Source organism: Musca autumnalis, unplaced genomic scaffold (assembly GCF_047663935.1).
Source record: "Musca autumnalis isolate F117 unplaced genomic scaffold, ASM4766393v1 scaffold_2, whole genome shotgun sequence".
NCBI classification, from domain to species: domain Eukaryota; kingdom Metazoa; phylum Arthropoda; class Insecta; order Diptera; family Muscidae; genus Musca; species Musca autumnalis.
In genome coordinates this window covers 75,469,229-75,490,152 of record NW_027411755.1, presented here as the reverse complement: position 1 = coordinate 75,490,152, position 20,924 = coordinate 75,469,229, and the positions used below count along the sequence as shown (strand labels likewise).

General features: G+C 35.5%; 1 protein-coding gene across 2 annotated transcripts; it reads right to left on the bottom strand.

Moving 5' to 3' along the window:
• Window positions 1-1,381: 1,381 nt before the first annotated feature.
• On the bottom strand, window positions 1,382-11,575 carry LOC141394099 (uncharacterized). 2 transcript variants are annotated; one of them, XM_073967958.1, is made up of 6 exons: window positions 11,195-11,575; window positions 10,404-10,531; window positions 10,081-10,338; window positions 7,250-8,987; window positions 2,231-2,719; window positions 1,382-2,172 (listed from the first exon to the last, which is right to left on the bottom strand). In XM_073967958.1, exons 1-6 carry the CDS (start codon window positions 11,334-11,336, stop codon window positions 2,144-2,146), a joined length of 2,784 nt encoding a protein of 927 aa, XP_073824059.1. In that variant the 5' UTR covers window positions 11,337-11,575; the 3' UTR covers window positions 1,382-2,143. The 2 variants fall into 2 exon arrangements, with proteins under 2 accessions (XP_073824059.1, XP_073824058.1); XM_073967957.1 differs by having other exon boundaries at window positions 2,235-2,719.
• Window positions 11,576-20,924: the final 9,349 nt, after the last annotated feature.

Here is a 20,924-nt window from a genome sequence, read left to right as displayed (position 1 = left end):
TACTTTTAGTAAAACACCTCACAACCTTTGACTCCATTCACTCAAAAAATCCATAAATTAATGCACGGTTGTTGAATTAGGAGAGTTGTGCGTTTACTCACCTCATTCCAAAACCGTGTATTCAATGCTAATATGCATTTTGTATTATAAAACAAAATTACAGCCCCCAAAAATATGCTATAATATTTGGTGTAACTAACTTCGAATTTCGAAATATCTTCTCCCTTTTCTTGCTGTTCCCACGTCGTTGAGAATCTAGAAAGCGTGGGAATGGGAAAATTTTGCTCCCGTGGGAAACAGCTCCCATGGGAATGTTCAGAATAGGGCTGAAAGTAATTTTGACAACTGACAACTCCACTCAACGATAATTGCTATCGATAATCGACCCCTTAATACAAAATATCAGCGATTTCAGTGTGATGTTGGGGATACAACCTTCTAAATATCGGAAAACGAGAGATACCGTTCTATGGGAGCTATATGAAGACGTGGACCTATGCGGAGAAATTTCAGGTGTAAAGTTTCATACCCCTAACGAAGACCTTATACCAAATTTCAGCCATTTCGGTGGGATATTTAGACCACAAATCCTTGTGTAAATTTTTGCATATGCTCATTTTATGCAAATATGTCAAAATTTTCACGATATACAAACATTTCTGGGTCTAATTAGTTTTATTTTGTGATAAAACTAGTTTTTGTCTAATCAGATTTTCTCTACGACCATCCTAACCATATATGCATTTGCATAGGATTCCGCTGTCTACTCATGTATGTAGGCCAAATTAACCCTTTTGCCTTGGTTTCTCTATAACGAATTTTCTCTATAAAGTAATAATTCTTCGGTGTCAAAGTGCTACGTTATGTTTTCATTTGTAACCTTCGATCATTAAAGCTCTAGCCCTTTAATTAAAAATAATTTTCCGACTTCAAAATAAATTGGAAGTTATTTCTAACCTTTCGATCGATGTAATATGGTTTTTGGACCGTCTTTCTTCGTTGTCTTGTCTGAAATATTCTTTTCAGATTGATATTTATTTAAATAATACCATAGACTGATAAAAGTATAGACAGGGAAATCTTCTCACCTAAATTCTCTCACTGAGTGTGAATTGAGTCAAACAGCTACGCACTCAATTTTTAAAATGGCAATAACTATACATTTTTAAACTATTTTATCTCGTAAAAGACAATAGTTGGGTGTTATTTGGCCGGATCTACATCCTCATATAAAAATATTCAACAAAATATTGAATTTTACCCCAAAACATTGTGTAATTGAGTGAGATGTCTGCGTAGTTTCCGTTTGGGCGACACCTACAAAAAAAAACAAGAACACTACAATTTCTCTATCTATACTTTTATTAGTCTATGATAATACTTTTTCTTGGTTGTTGAAAAATCATTATTATTATTTGGTTTAATTGAAATCCCTATTCACTTAAAATAAGAGCATTAAAATACTTATTTTCCAATCATTTAATTCTTTATAAATGTAAATTTCTTATTTTTTACGATAATAAAACAGATGAATTTATGACTTGTAGTTTACTGTTAATTCAAAACTATATTCAGGAAATTCTTGAGGAATGCAGGTAAATTAAATTGTTTTTATTCCATTTAATTAGAAATCAATTTTAAAAATTTTTTGGGGCGATGCAAACAAGAGGAACTAATTCTTAATAACAAGCAATTAAAGAAGACAAATAGAAGTCACAGTGGAAATTAATATTGGCATACAATTAAAACCAAATTAATTGCTATAAAGAAAATAATATAAACATGTGCAACTCTTATATATTATTAAAAACTCTTAATGAAATAAATGCAAAAACAGAAGTGTTAAATTAAAAATTACTATTTAACACTCGCCGGTTGGTTTTGTAATTCAGCCAATACATTTTTAGGATCTTCTGAACGTAAGTAAGGATTTATTTCTGGTTGAGGTTCAAAGATAACATTGCCACGCACCACGCGAACACGTGGTCCAATTGCTCGTGGATTAAATTTCACTTTGCCACAGGTATCGGGACGAATCTCACGATGAGTTTTTAACGCACTGATGCAGGAAAAGTGCTTATCACAGCCATAACATTTATAACGTTTCATGTTAAGATGACGAGATAAATGAGCTATTAAAGTTTCACGGTGTGTAAAGCGCTGGGAACACACCTACAAGAATTTTTTTATTAGTTAGATTAAGAATTAAATGATTTTAACGTAGGCTTACCTACCTGGCACACGAATGGCCTTTCTCCGGTATGTGTTCTATGATGCACCGTGACCTGGCCTCTGGTACGAAACCGTTTATCACAATAATTACATTTGTGGGGTAAATCACCCGTATGTATTGTTATATGGCATTGTAGTGTACTTAAGGAATAGAATTTCTTTGGACACTCTTTACATGAATATTGTGGTTCTCGACTACAATTCGCCGAAATGTGATCATTAAGCATTGTTTTCGATGAACACTTACGACCGCATTTTTCACAAATATAACGGGCTTTAACAATATTTAATGCTGACATTTTTATTGGTTGTGATGGTGGTGTGGTACTTTCAGAATCATCTGGTTGTGATTCTCCTTCGGAAGACACTGTCGTATTAATTGGATGATTGTGTTCTGGTTCCAGCTTTATTTTTAGTGTTACATTGTTGTATAGATTTTGCTGTTGTTGCGGTTTTTGTGTTGTTGTTTCTATGTCTATTGTTGTTTCTAAAAAGAAAAACATTAAAATGACAAAAAATTATTATTGAAATATTTAAAAGTAAATTTAGCCCAGAACAAATTAGCAAATGTATCTGAAAATATCTTCAAACTGGCGGCACCTTTACATGGGGCTATAACAAAACATGTACCTATGATGACAATTTTTAATGGAGAAGTTCTGTGACCAGTGGGAACCTCAAATGTTTAACTTATGTTGATAATTTTTAGCGGAGAGATGTTGTAATCACTGGGAAACTCAAACCTCAAATTACACATAGTTCATTTAAATATTGTACCTAACATCCTCAAAATACCGAAAATCGGAAGGAACCATTATATGGGGACTATACCAAAACATGGACCTATGTTAACAATTTTTGGTGGAGATGTTTTATAACTACTGGGAATCTCAAATGTTTAGTTACATGCAGTTCGGTCAAAAAATGTAACTAAAAATACCGAAAATCGTGAGGTACCATTATATGGGGGGCTGTACCAAAACATGGACCTAGTATATTGACAATTTTTAGTCGAGAGATGTTGTGAGTTTCCCAAAAGTCAAATTACAGGTAGCTCGGTTAAATATTGGGGCTAACAGGACGGACATGACTTCTGTTATTGTCATGAATTGAATTAAATCCTGATCAAGAATATACAAATAATTATTTCAATGCAAAACAAACTTAACCATACTATCGTGAGTATAATAAGTTGATCTACAGGGAAAATGCCACAAGGATCTTCCTATTCCTGGTATGGTTTTCCGCAAATATTCTAACCGGTACGGAAAGGATCAAAGTCGGACGGAGTGGGCTACATTGTACCCTACAGCACCTCGAAATTTTTTCTGGACCAAAATTTCATTAACATTTCTATTCAAAAAAAGTTGGGATATTTAGAGCATCAAATAGATGAAATCGTTCAAAAATATATATAGAAGCTGTATCCAAATCTCAACGGTTTTCAAAAAAAGGTGGCGAACTTATTAAGTCCAAATTTTATCTCATTTTCTACATTTCATCAAAATGTGGTGCGTCAAATGCCTCAAATCGGCCTAAAATATATATGGGAGCTGTATCTGTTATTAACTACGCAGAAATTCTCTGGGAAGGAATATCTATCTGTATGTCAAAAATATTTTTATAAATCTAAAATACAGTATTGTAGTATGTACGATGGTCTAAAAACCTTTAAAATTTAACATAGCATCCATTATGATGGGGGTGACGTAGGGGATGGAAGATACCAAGGAACGGTCCTGACCGGTTTTAACATGGCAAAGCCCAGGATTTATCTTGGTCCCTCTTTCATCCCAAGTGGACACTGACCTCCCCGTGGTGTCACCTGGGGAACTGCCTTTAACACCCGTTAAAGGTAGTGAGCTAACATGTGCCGCGCGTTCACCCATAAGAACGTTAAAAACTTGGGTTTGGGCGTCGGGTTAGTAACCCTCCCCTAGAAAAAACAGCCTACTATGAAAAAACGAAAGAAAAGAAAAACAAACCCCTCTAAAGTTGACGAACCCCGCAAACGTTTTAAGGACCATGATCTGCGAATCTGCACCTGGAATGTTCGCACTCTTTATAGAGAAGGTGCAGTCTTCGCATTGGCAGACGTACTTGAAAAGTACAAGACCGATATTACTGCCATACAGGAAATACGATGGATTGGGAAAGGCGTCACAACAACACCTAAAGGTGACGCACTGTATTATAGCTGCCATGACGTAAAGCATGAGTTTGGTTGTGGATTCGTAGTTAGTCGGAGACTAAAACATCTTGTATCCAGCTTCACTCCAGTGAATGAAAGACTTGCTGCAATTCGAATAAAAGCTAAATTCTTCAACATCAGCTTTATCTGCGCTCATGCTCCCACTGAAGAAAAGGATGAACAGACCAAAGATATATTTTATGAGCGCTTAGAAGAAACATATGACCGTTGCCCTGCCCATGACATTAAAATCATTCTAGGCGATTTTAATGCCAAAATTGGAAAGGAGAATATCTTTGGCCCAACAGTCGGGAAATTCAGTCTCCACAGTGAAACATCTGACAATGGTATGAGACTGATAGACTTTGCAGCTGCAAAAAACATGGTAGTTAGCAGTACCAGATTTAATCATCTCGATATTCATAAGGGCACCTGGCTGTCTCCAGATCAGAAAACAAGAAACCAAATTGATCATGTTGTGATAGATGGAAGACATTCATCGAGCGTGTTGGATGTACGATCGTTCCGAGGCGCAAACATTGATTCGGACCACTACCTTGTTGCAGCAAAGGTACGCACCCGATTAAACGTAGCAAACAAAGTACGAACAGACACAACACGAAAGTTAGACATCGGTAAGCTGCAATCACAACAGATAGCCACAGCATATTCCACTCAACTAGCCCAATTGCTTAATCAAAGCCCTCCTCATCCCGATAACATATCAGCGCAATGGCAAAGCATTGCCCACTCCATGCAAACAGCCGCAAAATCCATACTTGGATACCAGAGACCTCCACCAAGGAATCCATGGTATGATGAGGAGTGTCGTGCTGCCACCGAAGAGAAAAATGCGGCATATAAGGCTACTTTACAATCCGTAGCAACGCGTAGCGCACGAGAGAGATACAGGGAGAAAAGGAGAGAGGAGAAACGTCTCTTCCGCAGGAAAAAGAGAGAGATGGAAAAGCGGGAGTGTGAAAAAATCGAGATGTACAGGAGCCAGAATGAAGCCCGAAAATTCTACCAAAGAGTCAAGCATCAAACTGATGGCTTTGGTACAGGCACATCCTCCTGTAGAGACCAGCAAGGTAATTTGGTAACTGATACAGATAGTGTACTCAGGATATGGAAAGAACATTTTTCAAATCTGTTGGTATCCAATAGCAGCGAAGACGACGAAGATACCACAGTCCCAATCCCAGAAGATGGTATTGAATGTATACCGCCCAGCCAAGATGAGGTAAAGACAGCAATAAATCGGCTAAAGAATAATAAGGCAGCAGGGGCCGATGGCTTACCAGCCGAGCTGTTCAAAACCGGAGGCGACACGCTGATAAGGTGTATTCATCAGCTAGTTAGCACCATCTGGCAGGAAGAACGAGTACCCGACGATTGGAACCTGAGTATCCTGTGCCCCGTCCACAAGAAGGGAGATAAGACTGTATGCTCTAACTATAGGGGCATAAGTCTACTCCCTATTGCCTACAAGATCGTGTCAGGGATATTGTGCGAACGACTAAAGCCAATGGTCAACGAGATTATTGGACCATACCAATGCGGCTTTAGACCTGGCAAGTCCACCATTGACCAGATATTTACCCTGCGGCAAATCCTGGAGAAGACCCAAGAGATGCAGATCGACACCTACCACCTTTTTGTCGATTATAAAGCAGCCTTCGACAGTCCGCTGCGCTCAAAGGTATTCCAAGCCATGTCTGAATTTGGTATTCCCGCAAAGCTCATCCGGCTTTGTAAAATGACTTTAACTGACACGAGGTCCTCAGTTAAAATAGGAAAGAACCTCTCCGAAGAGTTTGGTACCAAAAGAGGTTTCAGACAAGGAGACAGCCTTTCGTGTGACCTCTTCAACATCCTGCTAGAAAAGGTTATACGAGAGGCAAACGTCAAAAGAAGTGGCACAATCTACACCAACAGTCACATGTTACTTGCTTATGCTGATGATATAGACATCATGGGTCGATCAGTAAAAGAAGTAACTGATACCTTTATAAAGGTCGAAGGAGAATCTGCTAAAGTGGGTCTGGCGGTAAACGGTGAGAAGACCAAGTTGATGGTGTCGACGCGCAATGCGTCCATTGAGCTCGGACCGACTGTGGAAGTTGGTTCCTATAATATTGAGGTAGTAAAAGACTTCGTCTACCTCGGCACCTCCGTCAACACAACAAACGACATCAGTTGTGAAATAAAAAGAAGAATTGTATTGGCCAACAGATGCTACTTTGGATTAAGTAAGCAGTTTAAAAACAAAGCCACATCTCGTCAAACAAAAATAACGCTCTACAAAACACTGATACTACCCGTGCTGATGTATGGCTCCGAAGCCTGGGTACTTGCGCAAGCAGACATGGCAGTGCTTGGTGTGTTTGAGAGAAAAATTCTTCGAAAGATCTACGGACCAATCTGCGTTGACGGTGAATATCGACGTCGCATGAACCACGAGCTGTATCTGCTATACAACGACATCAATATTGTTAAACGTATCGAGATGCAGCGATTGCGTTGGCTAGGCCATATCATAAGAATGAGCGATGATGAACCCGCTAAAAAGGCGTATGAATACATGCCACATGGCGGTGCACGCAGAATTGGCAGGCCAAGGAATAGATGGCGCAAACAAGTGGATGATGAGATGACAAGGCGCGGTATTCCAGTGTGCAAAGCAACAAATAGAGAGGACTGGAGATCTCTTCTTAGTTCGGCCTATAGAACAAATGTTCTGTAATGGGCCAGCTAAGTAAGTAAGTAAGTATCCATTATGATGGATGGCATCAAAATGCATATATAGTACACTATGAAACTTACCTTCATTTTTGAAAGGTTTGGCCTGTACATTGATCTTATCCATATCTCTGGTAGTTAAATTATGAGCCTTTGTTAGATGACTTTTAAGGCAACGTTTTATATCATAATCCTTAAGGCAATACGGGCATATCCATTTATATTTATAATCGGGATATTTATAACGCTCCTTCACCAATTCCACATCAATAGTAGTCAACATGGGTAAGTAAAGAGTAGGTGGAGTTCCAGGTGCTTTCATGCTTGACTCTATATCTTTTGAAATTATCATTAATGGCGCTTTTTGTTTTTCCGAGTCCGTTAAACTAGTATCACCCACTGCAACTTTGGCTATTTGTTGTTTCATTGTATCAATTAATTGTTTCTTTTCTGGTATACTTTCAATAGCTATTAACTTGCTCTTTGGTATATATTGTATGCGCTCTTCTTTCGTTTGTGTTGTGTCCGCAGCATTTATGGGAACATTTAAATTATTTAAATGATTATTTGGTTCAATGGCCAGGTTTTGTGTTGTAATGGTTTTAGCAGTGGTGACTGTCGTTGTGTCATTTGAAGATACTGGTGGCATTATAAACTGAATATTATTCTGTTGTGATTGAACATGATTCTGTTGTGGTTGAACATGATTCTGTAGTGATTGTTGTGATACAACTAGGGGACTATTTGATATCTTGACCACATTTAAAGGATGTTGAAAAAGCAAATTGTTGTTGGTATTATTTGGCAACTGTGATGCAGGCATTAGTTTGAGAATTTGAAGCGACATTTTTGGAGCTGGTATAATTTTAAAATCTCCCATTGTCTGTTGCTGCTGTTGTTGTTGCAGTGGTTTCTGTAATGGTATCAATTGTATATTTGGCGGCAAAATAATATTTGCGGGTTGCATGTGAGAGGGGGTCAAACGAAAAAGTTTCAAATTTGTTAAATTTTTAAGACTGTTGTTATTGCCATTGATGCTGCTAATGTTGTTATTGGCATCATTTTCCAATATGTTTAAATTATTGTTCATTTGATCCATATTGATTATATTGGCACTGTTGTTATTATTGATTTTCGGTAACATTGGAACTTGTAGCTTTTTGCTTGGCGCCATCATTTGTATAATTTTGCCATGAAATTCAGGATTCATTTCTTTGTTATCATTTATGAAAAGAGATTTCAAACCTTTGCTGTTTGTCAATTCATCTTTTGCAATGTTTGGATTGCCTTCCAAATGCCCTGGTTTTCCTTGTTTTTCGTCTTCAGTTTTTATTATAACCTCCGGTGTCATAGGTGCGGTGTTCATTACATCATGCTCCTGATCCTCAGAATCATTCATTGGTTCTTGTTTTATTTCTATTTCTGAATCTGCCAACATCTCATTTGGTTTACTGTTCATTAAAGTTTTTAAATTATTTACACATTTTGAACGTTTTGCTTCATTTTTCACTTCGCTAGCTATAGGTTCCTCGCTTGGTCTTTTTATTGTTGTCAATGGTGGAGGCATATTACTTTTCAATCTAAGCTTAGTTAGAGGAAAGGTTGGAGGGGGTGATAATTTCTTGCTCTCCGTTTGATTGGTGGTTTTATCTGTTTTGTTGAACAAATTAGAAGCTATGGCGTATTGAGTTGCTACATCATGTAAGAGTTTACCACATTTTATATCTTTTTGCAGCCAATGAACATGCAGTTGTAATTCAGTCTTAAAACCTTCCCGACAATACGAACAGAAATGTTTATAACGAATTTTTGGTGGATTTGTCTGGAAAAGTAAAAGAATGAGATAATGCAAAGAAACCAATGATCTTAATTTGAAACCATGACCATGACATAAATGGGATTCTATATTGTATTTACCCATTTCTTATTTAAACACCCGGTAAATTCCGAGGAAATACTGTGTTTATTTGAATAAATGTATTCCAAATTCATTTATTTAAATGTTTGGACTGGATTCGGATCAATCTGAAATGTTCACCACAGGTAGGTCTTGCAGTGCTGAACACGTCAGTATATCGTCACCATAAATGCCAATAGTCGTAACTTACAAAATGATAATTTTACTGTAGAAGCAAAAACGTTATAAAATGAAAAACTGTTTATGGAATATTAATTTTATAAGGCGAGTATATGTGATATTATCAATCATATACGAACGGGAGTAGGTAATGAAACCAAAACCGCGGAAACGCTTGGTTTTGTGATCGTTCATTACAACAAAATGTTATAAATTTTCCGAAATGCCTTTTCTTGAATAGGATCGTTATTTTTTAACTTAGAAGCTTGAAATTTTGCAAGAGCATTTAGTTTAGTCTTATATTAGATTCAATCAAGAAACTAATTTTGACTTTTTTTGAGATACGACTTCGGGCATTTAAGCTGAAAACACATTCAACGTTTCAGTAATGTTTTGTGCCATTTCTGGTAGAAGAATAGAGAAAAATTGAAACCTGGCAGAGCTCCTTGCCTTTTATTCATCTACCAGATATGACACAAATCTTTACTCAAACGTTGGATGTGTTTTCAGCTTTATGGTGACGATATACTTCCGAAAATTCAAAAAACCCACTGTTTTTTTTTTAATCGAAAATTGTTGAAATATATGTTTATGATCGATACGAAACCTCTCGAAATATTTCAATTATGCCCGGCTTTTTCAATTTAGAATATCAAAAACATCATAATGGCATTTCTGATAAATTGATTATGAACATTTTCAATGAATTGTATCCTTAACAAAATCTCTAATAAGAACATCACAGTGCTCCTTTCGACACAACATTAGGTCCCACTCATAGTCATAGCCACACATACAAACAACAAAAATTACACATCGCACTTGCACTTGCACTTACCATTTTGTGAACACGTTTTTCATGATCCTCACACAGCGGTAAATTATCAAAATGTTCTCCACAATTTTGCGAACAAAAGAACTTATTATCACGATGTAGTGTCAAATGTTTGAGCAAGGATTGTAGTTCAATAAATGTTAAAGGACATGCGGAACATTTATGCTTGACAATACAGTTATTACGTTTTGTGTGCTCCAGATAAGACGAATGTTTGGTGAATTGTTTCAAACATTTCGCACAACAGTCGGAAATGCTATTCTAAAATTCAACAAATACAAGTTAATTTTATTAATTGCATTTTATTCAGTATCAATTTTACTTACCTGTGGTTTTTGTAACTTTTTAATAAATTGCAGTTCATCTTGGGTCTTCATGTCGGCTGCGCTGACGGTAATAAATTGGTCGTGCTCTTCTACAACTGTAAAAATATCGCTGTTATCAAGAGGTTCATCTATAAAGAGATAATAGGCTTTGTAAATACTCCGTTCTCTTAATAAAAAACAGGAAAGTAGTTATTTGTTCAACAAATAATACTAATAATTTAAATTAAACATTAATGACTACTTCACAATTTTCACAAACCCAACTGAACACGCAAAAACTAGGCTAAAATAACGGTTCACGCAATTGACAACTACAATACGAAGATGCCATATGACGAGTCTTTTTTAACAACAGAGTTGCCACATTGTTACTTTAAATCAAACCAAAACAGGGTTGTTATAAATCATATGAGTTTGGTGGTTGATGACTGAAGGTGGAATGAGGAAACAAAACAAAATGTGCGCACAAATTTAATAACATATATCTAGCAAAACAAAGCAACAACTACCACAACAACAACAACGATTACTGTCATAATATAGCCGTATAGTGATCGTCAACCACTAAATGCTGTATAAAGAATGAAATTATGATTTATGAAAACAAAATCGCAAGGAAGCCAACAGTTCTACTCGCTAATATTACTATAATTCGCTTTAGTTAGAAAATTCATCATGAAAATTTAAAATATTTCACTAATTTTTTTTTTCTTTCATTTTCGTTATAATGCAAAAGTAAACAACGGCATCACATTACCACCGTCATAATAAACAAATAAATGTAGTCCTACCTTTAATAAAAGCCATTTGCAATTGCTGTTTCAGCAAACTCGTTGCTGCAGCTTCTTCTTCCTGGCATTGTAGCTTGTTGAACATTTCCTGCGTATTTTCATAGTAGTCATCCACAGGCTCTTCTTTAATGTCAATTTCCATTTTTATTTCTTATATTTTACTTAATAATTATAAACTTTTTTCTTAATATAACTGTTTTCCACTTATTTCATGCAAAAAACACTAACGTAAAACTTAACTGTAATTTTTCTATTCTTTTTCTTTCAAGTTGTAAATTTTAATTAGAGGCACAAATTTACTGTTAAGAAAAACTACTGGCACTCAAATCGCACGACGATCACACAATGAAATGATCGTTTGGTTCGTTAAAGAGAAATGTCAGAAAAGTATTTATTTAAATGATAATAAGTGTAGTGTGTATGCGCCTGTATTATGATGGTATGTGTGAGTAAGCGCAATATGATGGCAAAAGAAGAGGGAATTTGGAAAAAATGGACGCGCTTATAACAGGGTTGTTATCTTAATAGCGTATTTTTATAATAACAGAAAACAACGGTAAAATAGTAAAGTGTCGATAACAATGGGCACTGCATTGCCGACAAAATGAATATTTGTCAGCAAAACATTAATTAAAATCAAAACAAATTGGGAAATTTGTAATTTTGTTTTGCTATTGCTCAAGATGCACGAATCACAACAACTAACAAATTTACAAAAACAACATTGTTGTTATTGAAAATTAGATGTCAAAGAATACATTTTGAATATCCTCTAAAATAGAACAAATTTGGATCAATATGTAAATATAAAGCATTTAGAACTGTCGTAGGTCATTTTTATTACACTTTAGAATGAATAGAAGTATTTTATGGCAGAAAATTTGGAAGTTTCAAATTTCATTTTGAAAACCAAATTTACAAAAAAGTAAAAATACAGATGATTGTCGCTTCTACTTTATTTAAATGTACGCTATGTCCCAATTTACATTAGACCAGTTTACTTGCGGCAAGTCTCAGTTTGTTGGAGAGACACGTAAGGGGTATTCATGGTGGAATAATAAGGTGTAAAGGCCTGCGTACATAAGCTGCTTTGCCTGATTGCCTTGCTTACCTGCTTCATTTCTGACGTAATAAAAATAATAGAATAAAGACGAAATTTCGAACTGGGTTGCCATCAGTTGGAAATTGGGTCGGCCTTCTTTGTTCTTTTATTTTTTTATTGAAGCAGCAAAGCAAGGCAATCAGGCAAAGCAGCTTATGTACGCAGGCCTTTAAACCTCGCCTGCTTACCTTGCTTGCTTTTGATAAAAGAATAAAAAAGAAAATGGCAACCCAGTCCGAAATTTGCTCGGACTTCTTTATTCTTTTTTTTATTATGTCAAAAATGAAGCAGGAAAGCAAGGCAATCAGGCAGAGCACCTTATGTACGCAGCCCTTAACGCCAAAAACAGCTGATCTTCATATCAGTTGTCAAAATGCGTTATTTTGAATAAAATCACATACAAAATTGGCCTGTTCCCGTACTTCATAAAGTGGTAAAAGTCCTAAAAGTTGTAAAAGTCGTAAACGATTTTCATATAAATTTTGTGTACGGGAACGCAAAATGTGTAAAAGTGGTAAAAATTGTAAAAACTTTTTAGTTCTGGAACAGAGCTAATGTAAACAAGCAATTCCCAGCAATGCGTTATCGTGAACAATTTTGAAGTTTGGTATGATTTGATGTAACACCTTCTTATTCCACCATGGGGGTATGGAAGTGGAAAAAAGTTGCAATTCTCAGGCAATTCCTTTTATATTTTTCGTTTTTGACATTATTTCCAATGTTTTGAAAACGAAACTTGCCAAAACAGAATTGCTTGTATAAACGCAAGAGGCAAGTTTAAAAGATAACGAGAAAAATTGCTGCATGGAAAATGGCTTAATGTAAATTGGGACTATTGATCTGTTCCTTAAAGGCCTCGACACATAAAAGGCATGACATTCTTGCTTAACTAGGCGTTTACACAAGACAGTCTGTCTGCAAATACAACTCCGATTTACTAACACATCCATACATTTGTCGGCGGTCTCCCAACTGTCCATAATTTTTTAACAGACAGCGCTGTTAAAATATTTTTAAAATTTTTGTAAAAATAAAGGCCTGCGTACATAAGCTTCCTTGCCTGGTTGCCTTGCTTTCCTGCTTCATTTCCGACATAATAAAAATAAAAGAATAAAGAAGGGCGAGCAAATTTCGGACTGGGTTGCCCTTTTCTTTTTTATTCTTTTATCAGAAGCAAGCAAGGTAAGCAGGCAAGGCAGCTTATGTATATATGTGAGTATACTCACCCCTAATAGCGTGTTTTTGTAAAAATGCTTGCATGTCACACGAAACGTTCGTACTAAAACGTATACGTTCAAAATTTGGTTCTTGTAAAATTTTACGAACCATTCGTTTTTATCTAAAAGCTTTCGTCTATTTCATAAAAGCTTTTATATTTCAGTGTTTCCATGATACTTACTTTGTGAATTTTGCATAGGCATCTGCACGTAAAATGTGTTACTTGATGTCAACCCCGATAAACAGATGTCAAACAAAACATAATCAAAAACGTAATCAAATTTGTCCACAAATAATTGTGATAATATAAAGAAACGGATGTACATATACGCGTGTGCTTCTATGGAAATAAATAAAATTGCATTCCCTTCCAGTTTTCGTGTGTTTTGTGCCATTTATTACTCAAATTATTTAATTTTCATTCATTCATTCTTTTCCATTCGTTCGTCTGATTTTGTTACGCAAACCAAAAAAATACGAAAATAAAAAGCTTTCATTTGTTTGTCACACGAATACAAACGTCAATCGCTATGAAAACCAAATTGTTTCTTCGTTCATGAAAGCGACGAATGGGCAAAAACTTTTTACAAAAACACGCTGTAAGTGAGATAATAATTAAAATGTGTTAGAAACAAAAGAACATAAACAAAAACAAAATATGTGAACAGAAAACAAAAAGAAATCGATGATTTTCATTCATAATTTTGCAACTGTTTGTACCAATTTACATTAGGCGAATTTACTTGCGGCAATTGTCAGTTTGTAGGTGAGAGAGGGTGCTGAGAGGCAAAGGGTTACCATATGCCTCACCTCTCTTTCCTACAAAATGACAATTGCCGCAAGTAAACTCGTCCAATGTAAATTGGGACTTTTTGCAGTTGTCGGGACGCCTACGTCACACAGGCAAGTTTTGAGATTTTGACAATCAATACATGAAGTCAACTGCCCTGTCTTGTATAAACGCAGGGTAAGTCATATCTGGTAAATGACTAAAGGCCTGGGTACATAAGCTGCCTCGCCTGCTTGCTTCTGATAAAAGAATAAAAAAGAAAAGGGCAACCCAGTTCGAAATTTGCTCGAAATTTTCTCGGCCTTCTTTATTCTTTTATTTTTATTATGTGAGAAATGAAGCAGGAAAGCAAGACAAGCAGGCGAGGCAGCTTATGTATCCAGGCCTTAAAGACCAAGTTCGACCTAATTCAAATCTGATTCTGATGTCTTTTTATCAGGTCGTACTTGGTCTTTAGTCTTTTATCAGATATGACTTCAGCAAGAATGTCATGCTTCTTATGTGTGAAGCCTTTAAGGCCTACGTACATAAGCTACCTCGCCTGCTTGTCTTGCGTTCCTGCTTCATTTCTGGCATATGACCTGTTCCCGTACTTTATAAAGTGGTAAAAGTTGTAAAAGTCGTAAACGATTTTCAGATAAATTTTTTGTACGGGAACGCAAAATGTGTAAAAGTGGTAAAAATTGTAAACATTTCTTCTTTCTGGAACAGAGCTATAATAGAAATAAAATAATAAAGAAGGCAGAGCAAAATTCGAACTAGCTTCCTCTTTTATTTTTTATTCTTTTATCAGAAGCAAGCAAAGCAAGTAGGCAAGGCAGCTTATGTGGCAAAAAAGTTGAAATTTGTGAACTGCTCTAATACAAATTAGCTCTGTTCCAGAACTAAAAAGTTTTTACAATTTTTACCACCTTTACACATTTTGCGTTCCCGTACACAACATTTATATGAAAATCGTTTACGACTTTTACAACTTTTACGACTTTTACCACTTTTGGTATGTTCCTTTACTTTTGAAAGTGGTAAAACCGGCAAAACTAGCAAAAGTTGTAATCTGCTTCCATATGCATTGTATGTTGTAAAACTTGAAGATTCTTGCACGTAAAGGAACAGAGCTTTTATAAAGTACGGGGGCAGGCCAATTGTATGCTTTTTGAAGTAATCCAACAGTTTTCAAGTATAATACCCCGGTTACACTTAACCGGATTAACCCAGTGTGTTTGGATTTCAAATGTCAATTCCATAGCGCAAACGTCAAAAAAATCCTCTCCATGTGGGTTAACCCGGCAAAAAACTCTAGTGTAAGGCCATGTTTATATTATAGCTTAACCTTCTTTATAAGGATTTATTTGAAATATAAGCAATGGAGTTGACACTTGAAACCCAGTGGGTTTGTTAAATCCGGTTAAACCCGGTTACACTTAACTGGATTAACCCAGTGGTTTAACCCGGCAAAAAACTCTAGCAAAGCGAGCAATAGGCTGATTGTGTTTATCTGTGATTAAGGGCCTGTTTCACTATGTCGAAAGAAAATGATTGCGAACGAAAAACACCTAAACTTTGGTTTTCATGGCAATATTGACTTTGTGTTTGCTTTAAAACAACCAAGTCAAATTTATGTAAGGTATATGCCATGGTATAATAAAGTAGAGGTAGGACAGGTATGGAAATCGTTGAAAAATACAACCCTGCAACCATGGCTTAAAACGTCAAATCATGGTTTAATAAGAAAGGTTAGCCAAAGCTTTATGTCAATTTAAATTTTTTTCATTCGAGTATGCCTAAAACTTCAAAACAATATAAACAAACTGTGTATGTGTGTGTGGTGTTTGAATAATATACCAAACAATTTTAAAAACAATCGAATTCAATGATTTTTAAAATTGTTTTTAGACCATTTGTATGGAAAAAATTGGTGAGATTTGCATTGAAACAATCAGTTTATCATATTCACAACTCGATTATGTGGAGAAAACTTAACTCTTCATTCATTTTTCGCGTTTTTTATAAAATGCTCAAAAAATGCATTCTAAACGAACCTACTTGTTGCTTTTATTTTGAAGTTTTAGGAATTCAAGAAAAACAAGGGTTCTATAGATTTTTTTCATTTAAATCTACCTCTTTACTTATACCATGCGTCAAATGACATTGAACAATAATAAAGGTAGATGTATATGCATAGTTAGTCAAAAACATATGAAATTTAAGGCCAGCGTACATAAGCAGCCTTGCCTGATTGCCTTGCTTTCCTGCTTCAGTTCTGACATAACAAAAACAAAAGAATAAAGAAGGCCGAGCAAATTTCGAACTGGGTTACCCTGTTCTTTTTTGTTCTTTTATCAGAAGCAAGCAAGCAAACAGGCGAGGCAGCTTATGTACGCATAATCTGCAGCGGTCGTGTTCAAAATATTTTGTGCATTAGTATCTCTGAGCGAGCCTTTCCTTTGTCAAACCACGACAGATGAAAATAAAGAGAACAAATGTTGTTGTTGTAGTCACGTTAGCGTATATGGGCGATCTTGGCTGATCTCCAGCGACCTCAAACATTTTTGCAAGAATTATGTGAGAAATTATGCATTTCGTGGAATGATATGGAAACATTAAAATTGAAAATGTAACGAGTTTTCATTCATGTTTTCCAAAATATTCGATTAAATGTGAAAAAATTATTAGTTTTTTAAATTCCAATAATTTATGGACATTTCCTTATTTTGTTTACATTTTCCGGTGACACTAACATTACAAACAAAAACAAATTTCTATGTGGTTGTTGTTGAGTTGTATTTGTTGTAGTACACTGAAAATGTCAAAATCTGTTTTTGTATGAGAATTCAATTTACAAGAAGTTTTTTGTCATTTCACGTTACCCAGCAAAAAATTTTGAAAGTTGTGCATGTGGAGTTATGATATCACTACATCCTTCGATTCAGTCCGCACGGAGTTATGAAAAATGCACTCCGTTGGATACATTTTATAAGCACTTGGTTAAAGATCCCTACAAACAAGCCAGTTTGTTAATCTCTATCCCCCGCTGGCAAAACAAAAAAGAGTGTATAAATTTTTAAAGGCCTGGGTACATAAGCTGCCTCGTCTGCTTACCTTGCTTGCTTCTGATAAAAGAATAAAAAAGAAAAGGGCAACCCAGTTAGAAATTTGCTCGGCCTCCTTTATTCTTTTATTTTTATTATGTCAAAAATGAAGCAGGAAAGCAAGGCAACCAGGCAAAGCAGCTTATGTACGCAGGCCTAAAGAATTTGTTATAAAAAAACATAAGTTGCGAACATTTTTGCGGTAATTCACGAGACGGAAATTTTTAACATAAGAATTAACTTAATATTAATAGTTAAATTTTCACTATTTCATTAATTAAATGTTTTATTAAATCGTTTTATGCTTGTTTTGTTGAGAAAATAAAAATGAAAGAAAATGGAAGAAAAAATCTTGCAACGAATCCCAGCAAAAAAAAAATGGAAGTTGTGCAATCGGAGGAATGATTTCACAACATTTTTCGATGTAGTCAAACAGAGTTATGAAAAATTCACTCCGTTCGATACATTTTATAAGCAGTTGCTTTAGAGATCCCTACAAAATAAAAACAGTTGGTTGATCCCTACCAGTCGCTGCCGACATAGTTTCTTCAAAAGAGAAACAAGTGTGAATATATTTCGAAGAATTTGTTATAAAATAAAAAAATACCAACTAAAGTTGCGAACGTTTTTGTGGTAATTTACGAGACGGAAATTTGGAGTGGAGTTGGTGTCGAAAGCTGAACTAGTGATAGGAAAGTAACATAAAAAACCTTTAGGATGACGAAGCAAAATCAGTTGCGCTTGGATTACACAAATAATAAATTCATTTTATTTATTCTGGGATATTTCGCAATAGCTTGCATTTTTACTGCATCTTTAGATTGATTAAAAACACAATCCGAAGAGTGCCTTTAAATTCAATCCAAACGACCACATCAAAAGCTGTGATTTGGATCGAAAACGGAGTGAATCCTAGCTGTGTGTTGTAGAAGCAAAATAGAGTGCATCCTAGCTGCGCGCTCTCTTGTAAAATTCATAAGTGAAATCATAGGAAAAGATGTACTCCAACGGCAAATGTACTGTACACTTCTAGTGATTCAACTGCATCCGCGAACTTTTTACTGGGATGGGCTTGTTCGATAACTTCGCAAGTAAAAAATATTTGCAAGTTCCCTCAACTACTCGAAAGTACTTCTCATTTCTTTTACTGAACAAGTTTGTTATCGAACAGCGTTTTGTAAAAGTTTGTACAAATTTGTATAAACCCAGCAAAAAGTTTGCATCCGTGGATGCAGTTGAATCAGTACAAGTGTACAGTACAATTGCCGTTGAAGTACATCTTTTCCTATGAATTCACTTATGAATTTTACAAGAGAGCGCGCAGCTAGGATGCACTCTATTTTGCTTCTACAACACACAGCTAGGATGCACTTCGATCCAAATCACAGCTTTTGATGTGGTCGTTTGGGTTGAATTTAAAGGCACTCTTGGGATTGTGTTTTTAATCAATCTAAAGATGCAGTAGAAATGGAAGCTATTGCGAAATATCCCAGAATAAATAAAATGCATTTATTTTTTGTTTAAAACAGGAACACAAAGAACTTTATTGTATAAACACAAATTCAAAAAAGTTTCCGTTATATTCAATCAAATTTGAGCTTACTTCCTCCGTAGCGCATCTGATTTTCTTTCATCATCCTAAAGCTGGGTACACATTGTCAGTTTTGAATGTCGATATTTCGCAATTATCGATAACTGTCCAACCGTCCAGCAACCACAAAATATTTCGTGGTTGCATGATGAATGACAAAAATGAACTAGCAAGCAACAACAAAGCTGTCATTCAAAACTGACAATGTGTACCCAGCTTAAATTTTTTATGTTGCCTTCCCATCACTAGTTCAGCTTTCGACACCAACTCCACTCCAAATTTCCGTCTCGTAAATTACCACAAAAACGTTCGCAACTGAAATTATTTCTTTATTTAGTTCCGGTCCACACTAGAGTGATTTCATTGAAAACACTGCATGAATTTATGCGTCTCTAGATCGACCTCCATGGTATAGTAAAATCATAAAATTGCTGTAGTGGGGAATTCGATTTAAGAACACCTAATTTCATGAAACTTTTTAATGAAATTTACTCTAGTGTGGACCGGGACTAAGGTGTTCTTAGGCCGAATTCCCCATTACAGCAATTTCATGATTTTACTCTACCTAGCTGCGCGCTCACTTGTAAAATTCATAAGTGAATTCATAGGAAAAGATGTACTCCAACGGAAAATGTACCGTACACTTCTAGTGATTCAACTGCATCCGCGGATGCAAACATTTTGCTGGGTAAAATCATAAAATTGCTGTAGTGGCGAATTCGATTTAAGAACGCCTAATTTAATGAAATTTTTTAATGAAATTCACACTAGTGTGGCCCGGGAATAATAAACGTAAAATTTCATGTATAAATTTCAGTGCAGTTACTATAGTGTGGACCGAGACTACCCAGCAAAAAGTATGCATCCGTGGATGCAGTCTAATCAGTACAAGTGTACAGTACAATAGCCGTTGGAGTACATATTTTCCTATGAATTCACTTATGAATTTTACAAGGGAGCGCTCAGCTAGGATGCACTCCATTTTGCTTCCACAGCACACAGATAGGATGCACTCCATTTTCGATCCAAATCACAGCTTTTGATGTAGTGTTTTGGATTGAATTAAAAGGCACTCTTCGGATTGCAATTTTAATCAGTCTAAAGATGCAATAAAAATGCAAGCCATTGCGAAATATGCCAAAATAAATAAAATGCATTTATTATTTGTGTAAAACAAGATCTCAAAGAACTTTATTATATTTATTATATAAACACAAATTTAAAAAAAAAAAGTTTCCATTAAATTCAATCACATTTGAGGTTACTTCCTCCGTTCTCAATTTAATCCAAGCACATCTGATATTGCTTTATCATCCAAAAGGTTTTTTATGCTGCCTTCCCATCACTAGTTCAGCTTTCGACATGGACTCCAACTCCGCTCCATTAAAATTTCCGTCTCGTGAATTACCCCAAAAATTTTCGCAACTTAAGTTTTTATTTCTTTATTTTAAACAAATTCTCCGAAATGTATACACTCTTGTTTGTCTTTTGAAGAAATGTGTAGGGACCCAGCAAACCAAATGTCTGATGTCCGACATATCGGAACAATTTCGGAAGAAAAATCGTTCAGATTTCGTATCGATTTCTATACGATTTTTAGTAGGGGAATTCGTTCAGATTTCGGAGAAAATGTCGGAAGTAAATTTCCCTTCGAATATGCTAATGTTTTTCTTCCGATTTCGTTACGAATTCGGATCGATATGTCGGAAACAAATTTCCCTCCGCACAACAACCACCTTTTGTATATATCTAACAAGCAACATTTTAGTTTGTTGTCGAAAAACAAAATGCTTGGTTATAAACATTTTTTAAATATTTTAAATATAAATGCAACATATAATAATTCAAGCTAGTGCTGATAGACTCAGCATATTCGTACACAAAGTTTACATTGTTCTACTATAACTACAAAATTATAACAATAGTGAAAATCATTAGAT

Bases quoted from the DNA above. Each gene is read 5' to 3' on its own strand.
- LOC141394099 (XM_073967957.1), bottom strand. From the start codon at position 11,336: ATGGAAATTGACATTAAAGAAGAGCCTGTGGATGACTACTATGAAAAT. The intron at 10,532-11,194 runs GTAGGACTACAT...ATCTCTTTATAG, and splicing joins GCAAATGGCTTTTATTAAAG to ATGAACCTCTTGATAACAGC. The intron at 10,339-10,403 runs GTAAGTAAAATT...GTTGAATTTTAG, and splicing joins AAAAGTTACAAAAACCACAG to AATAGCATTTCCGACTGTTG.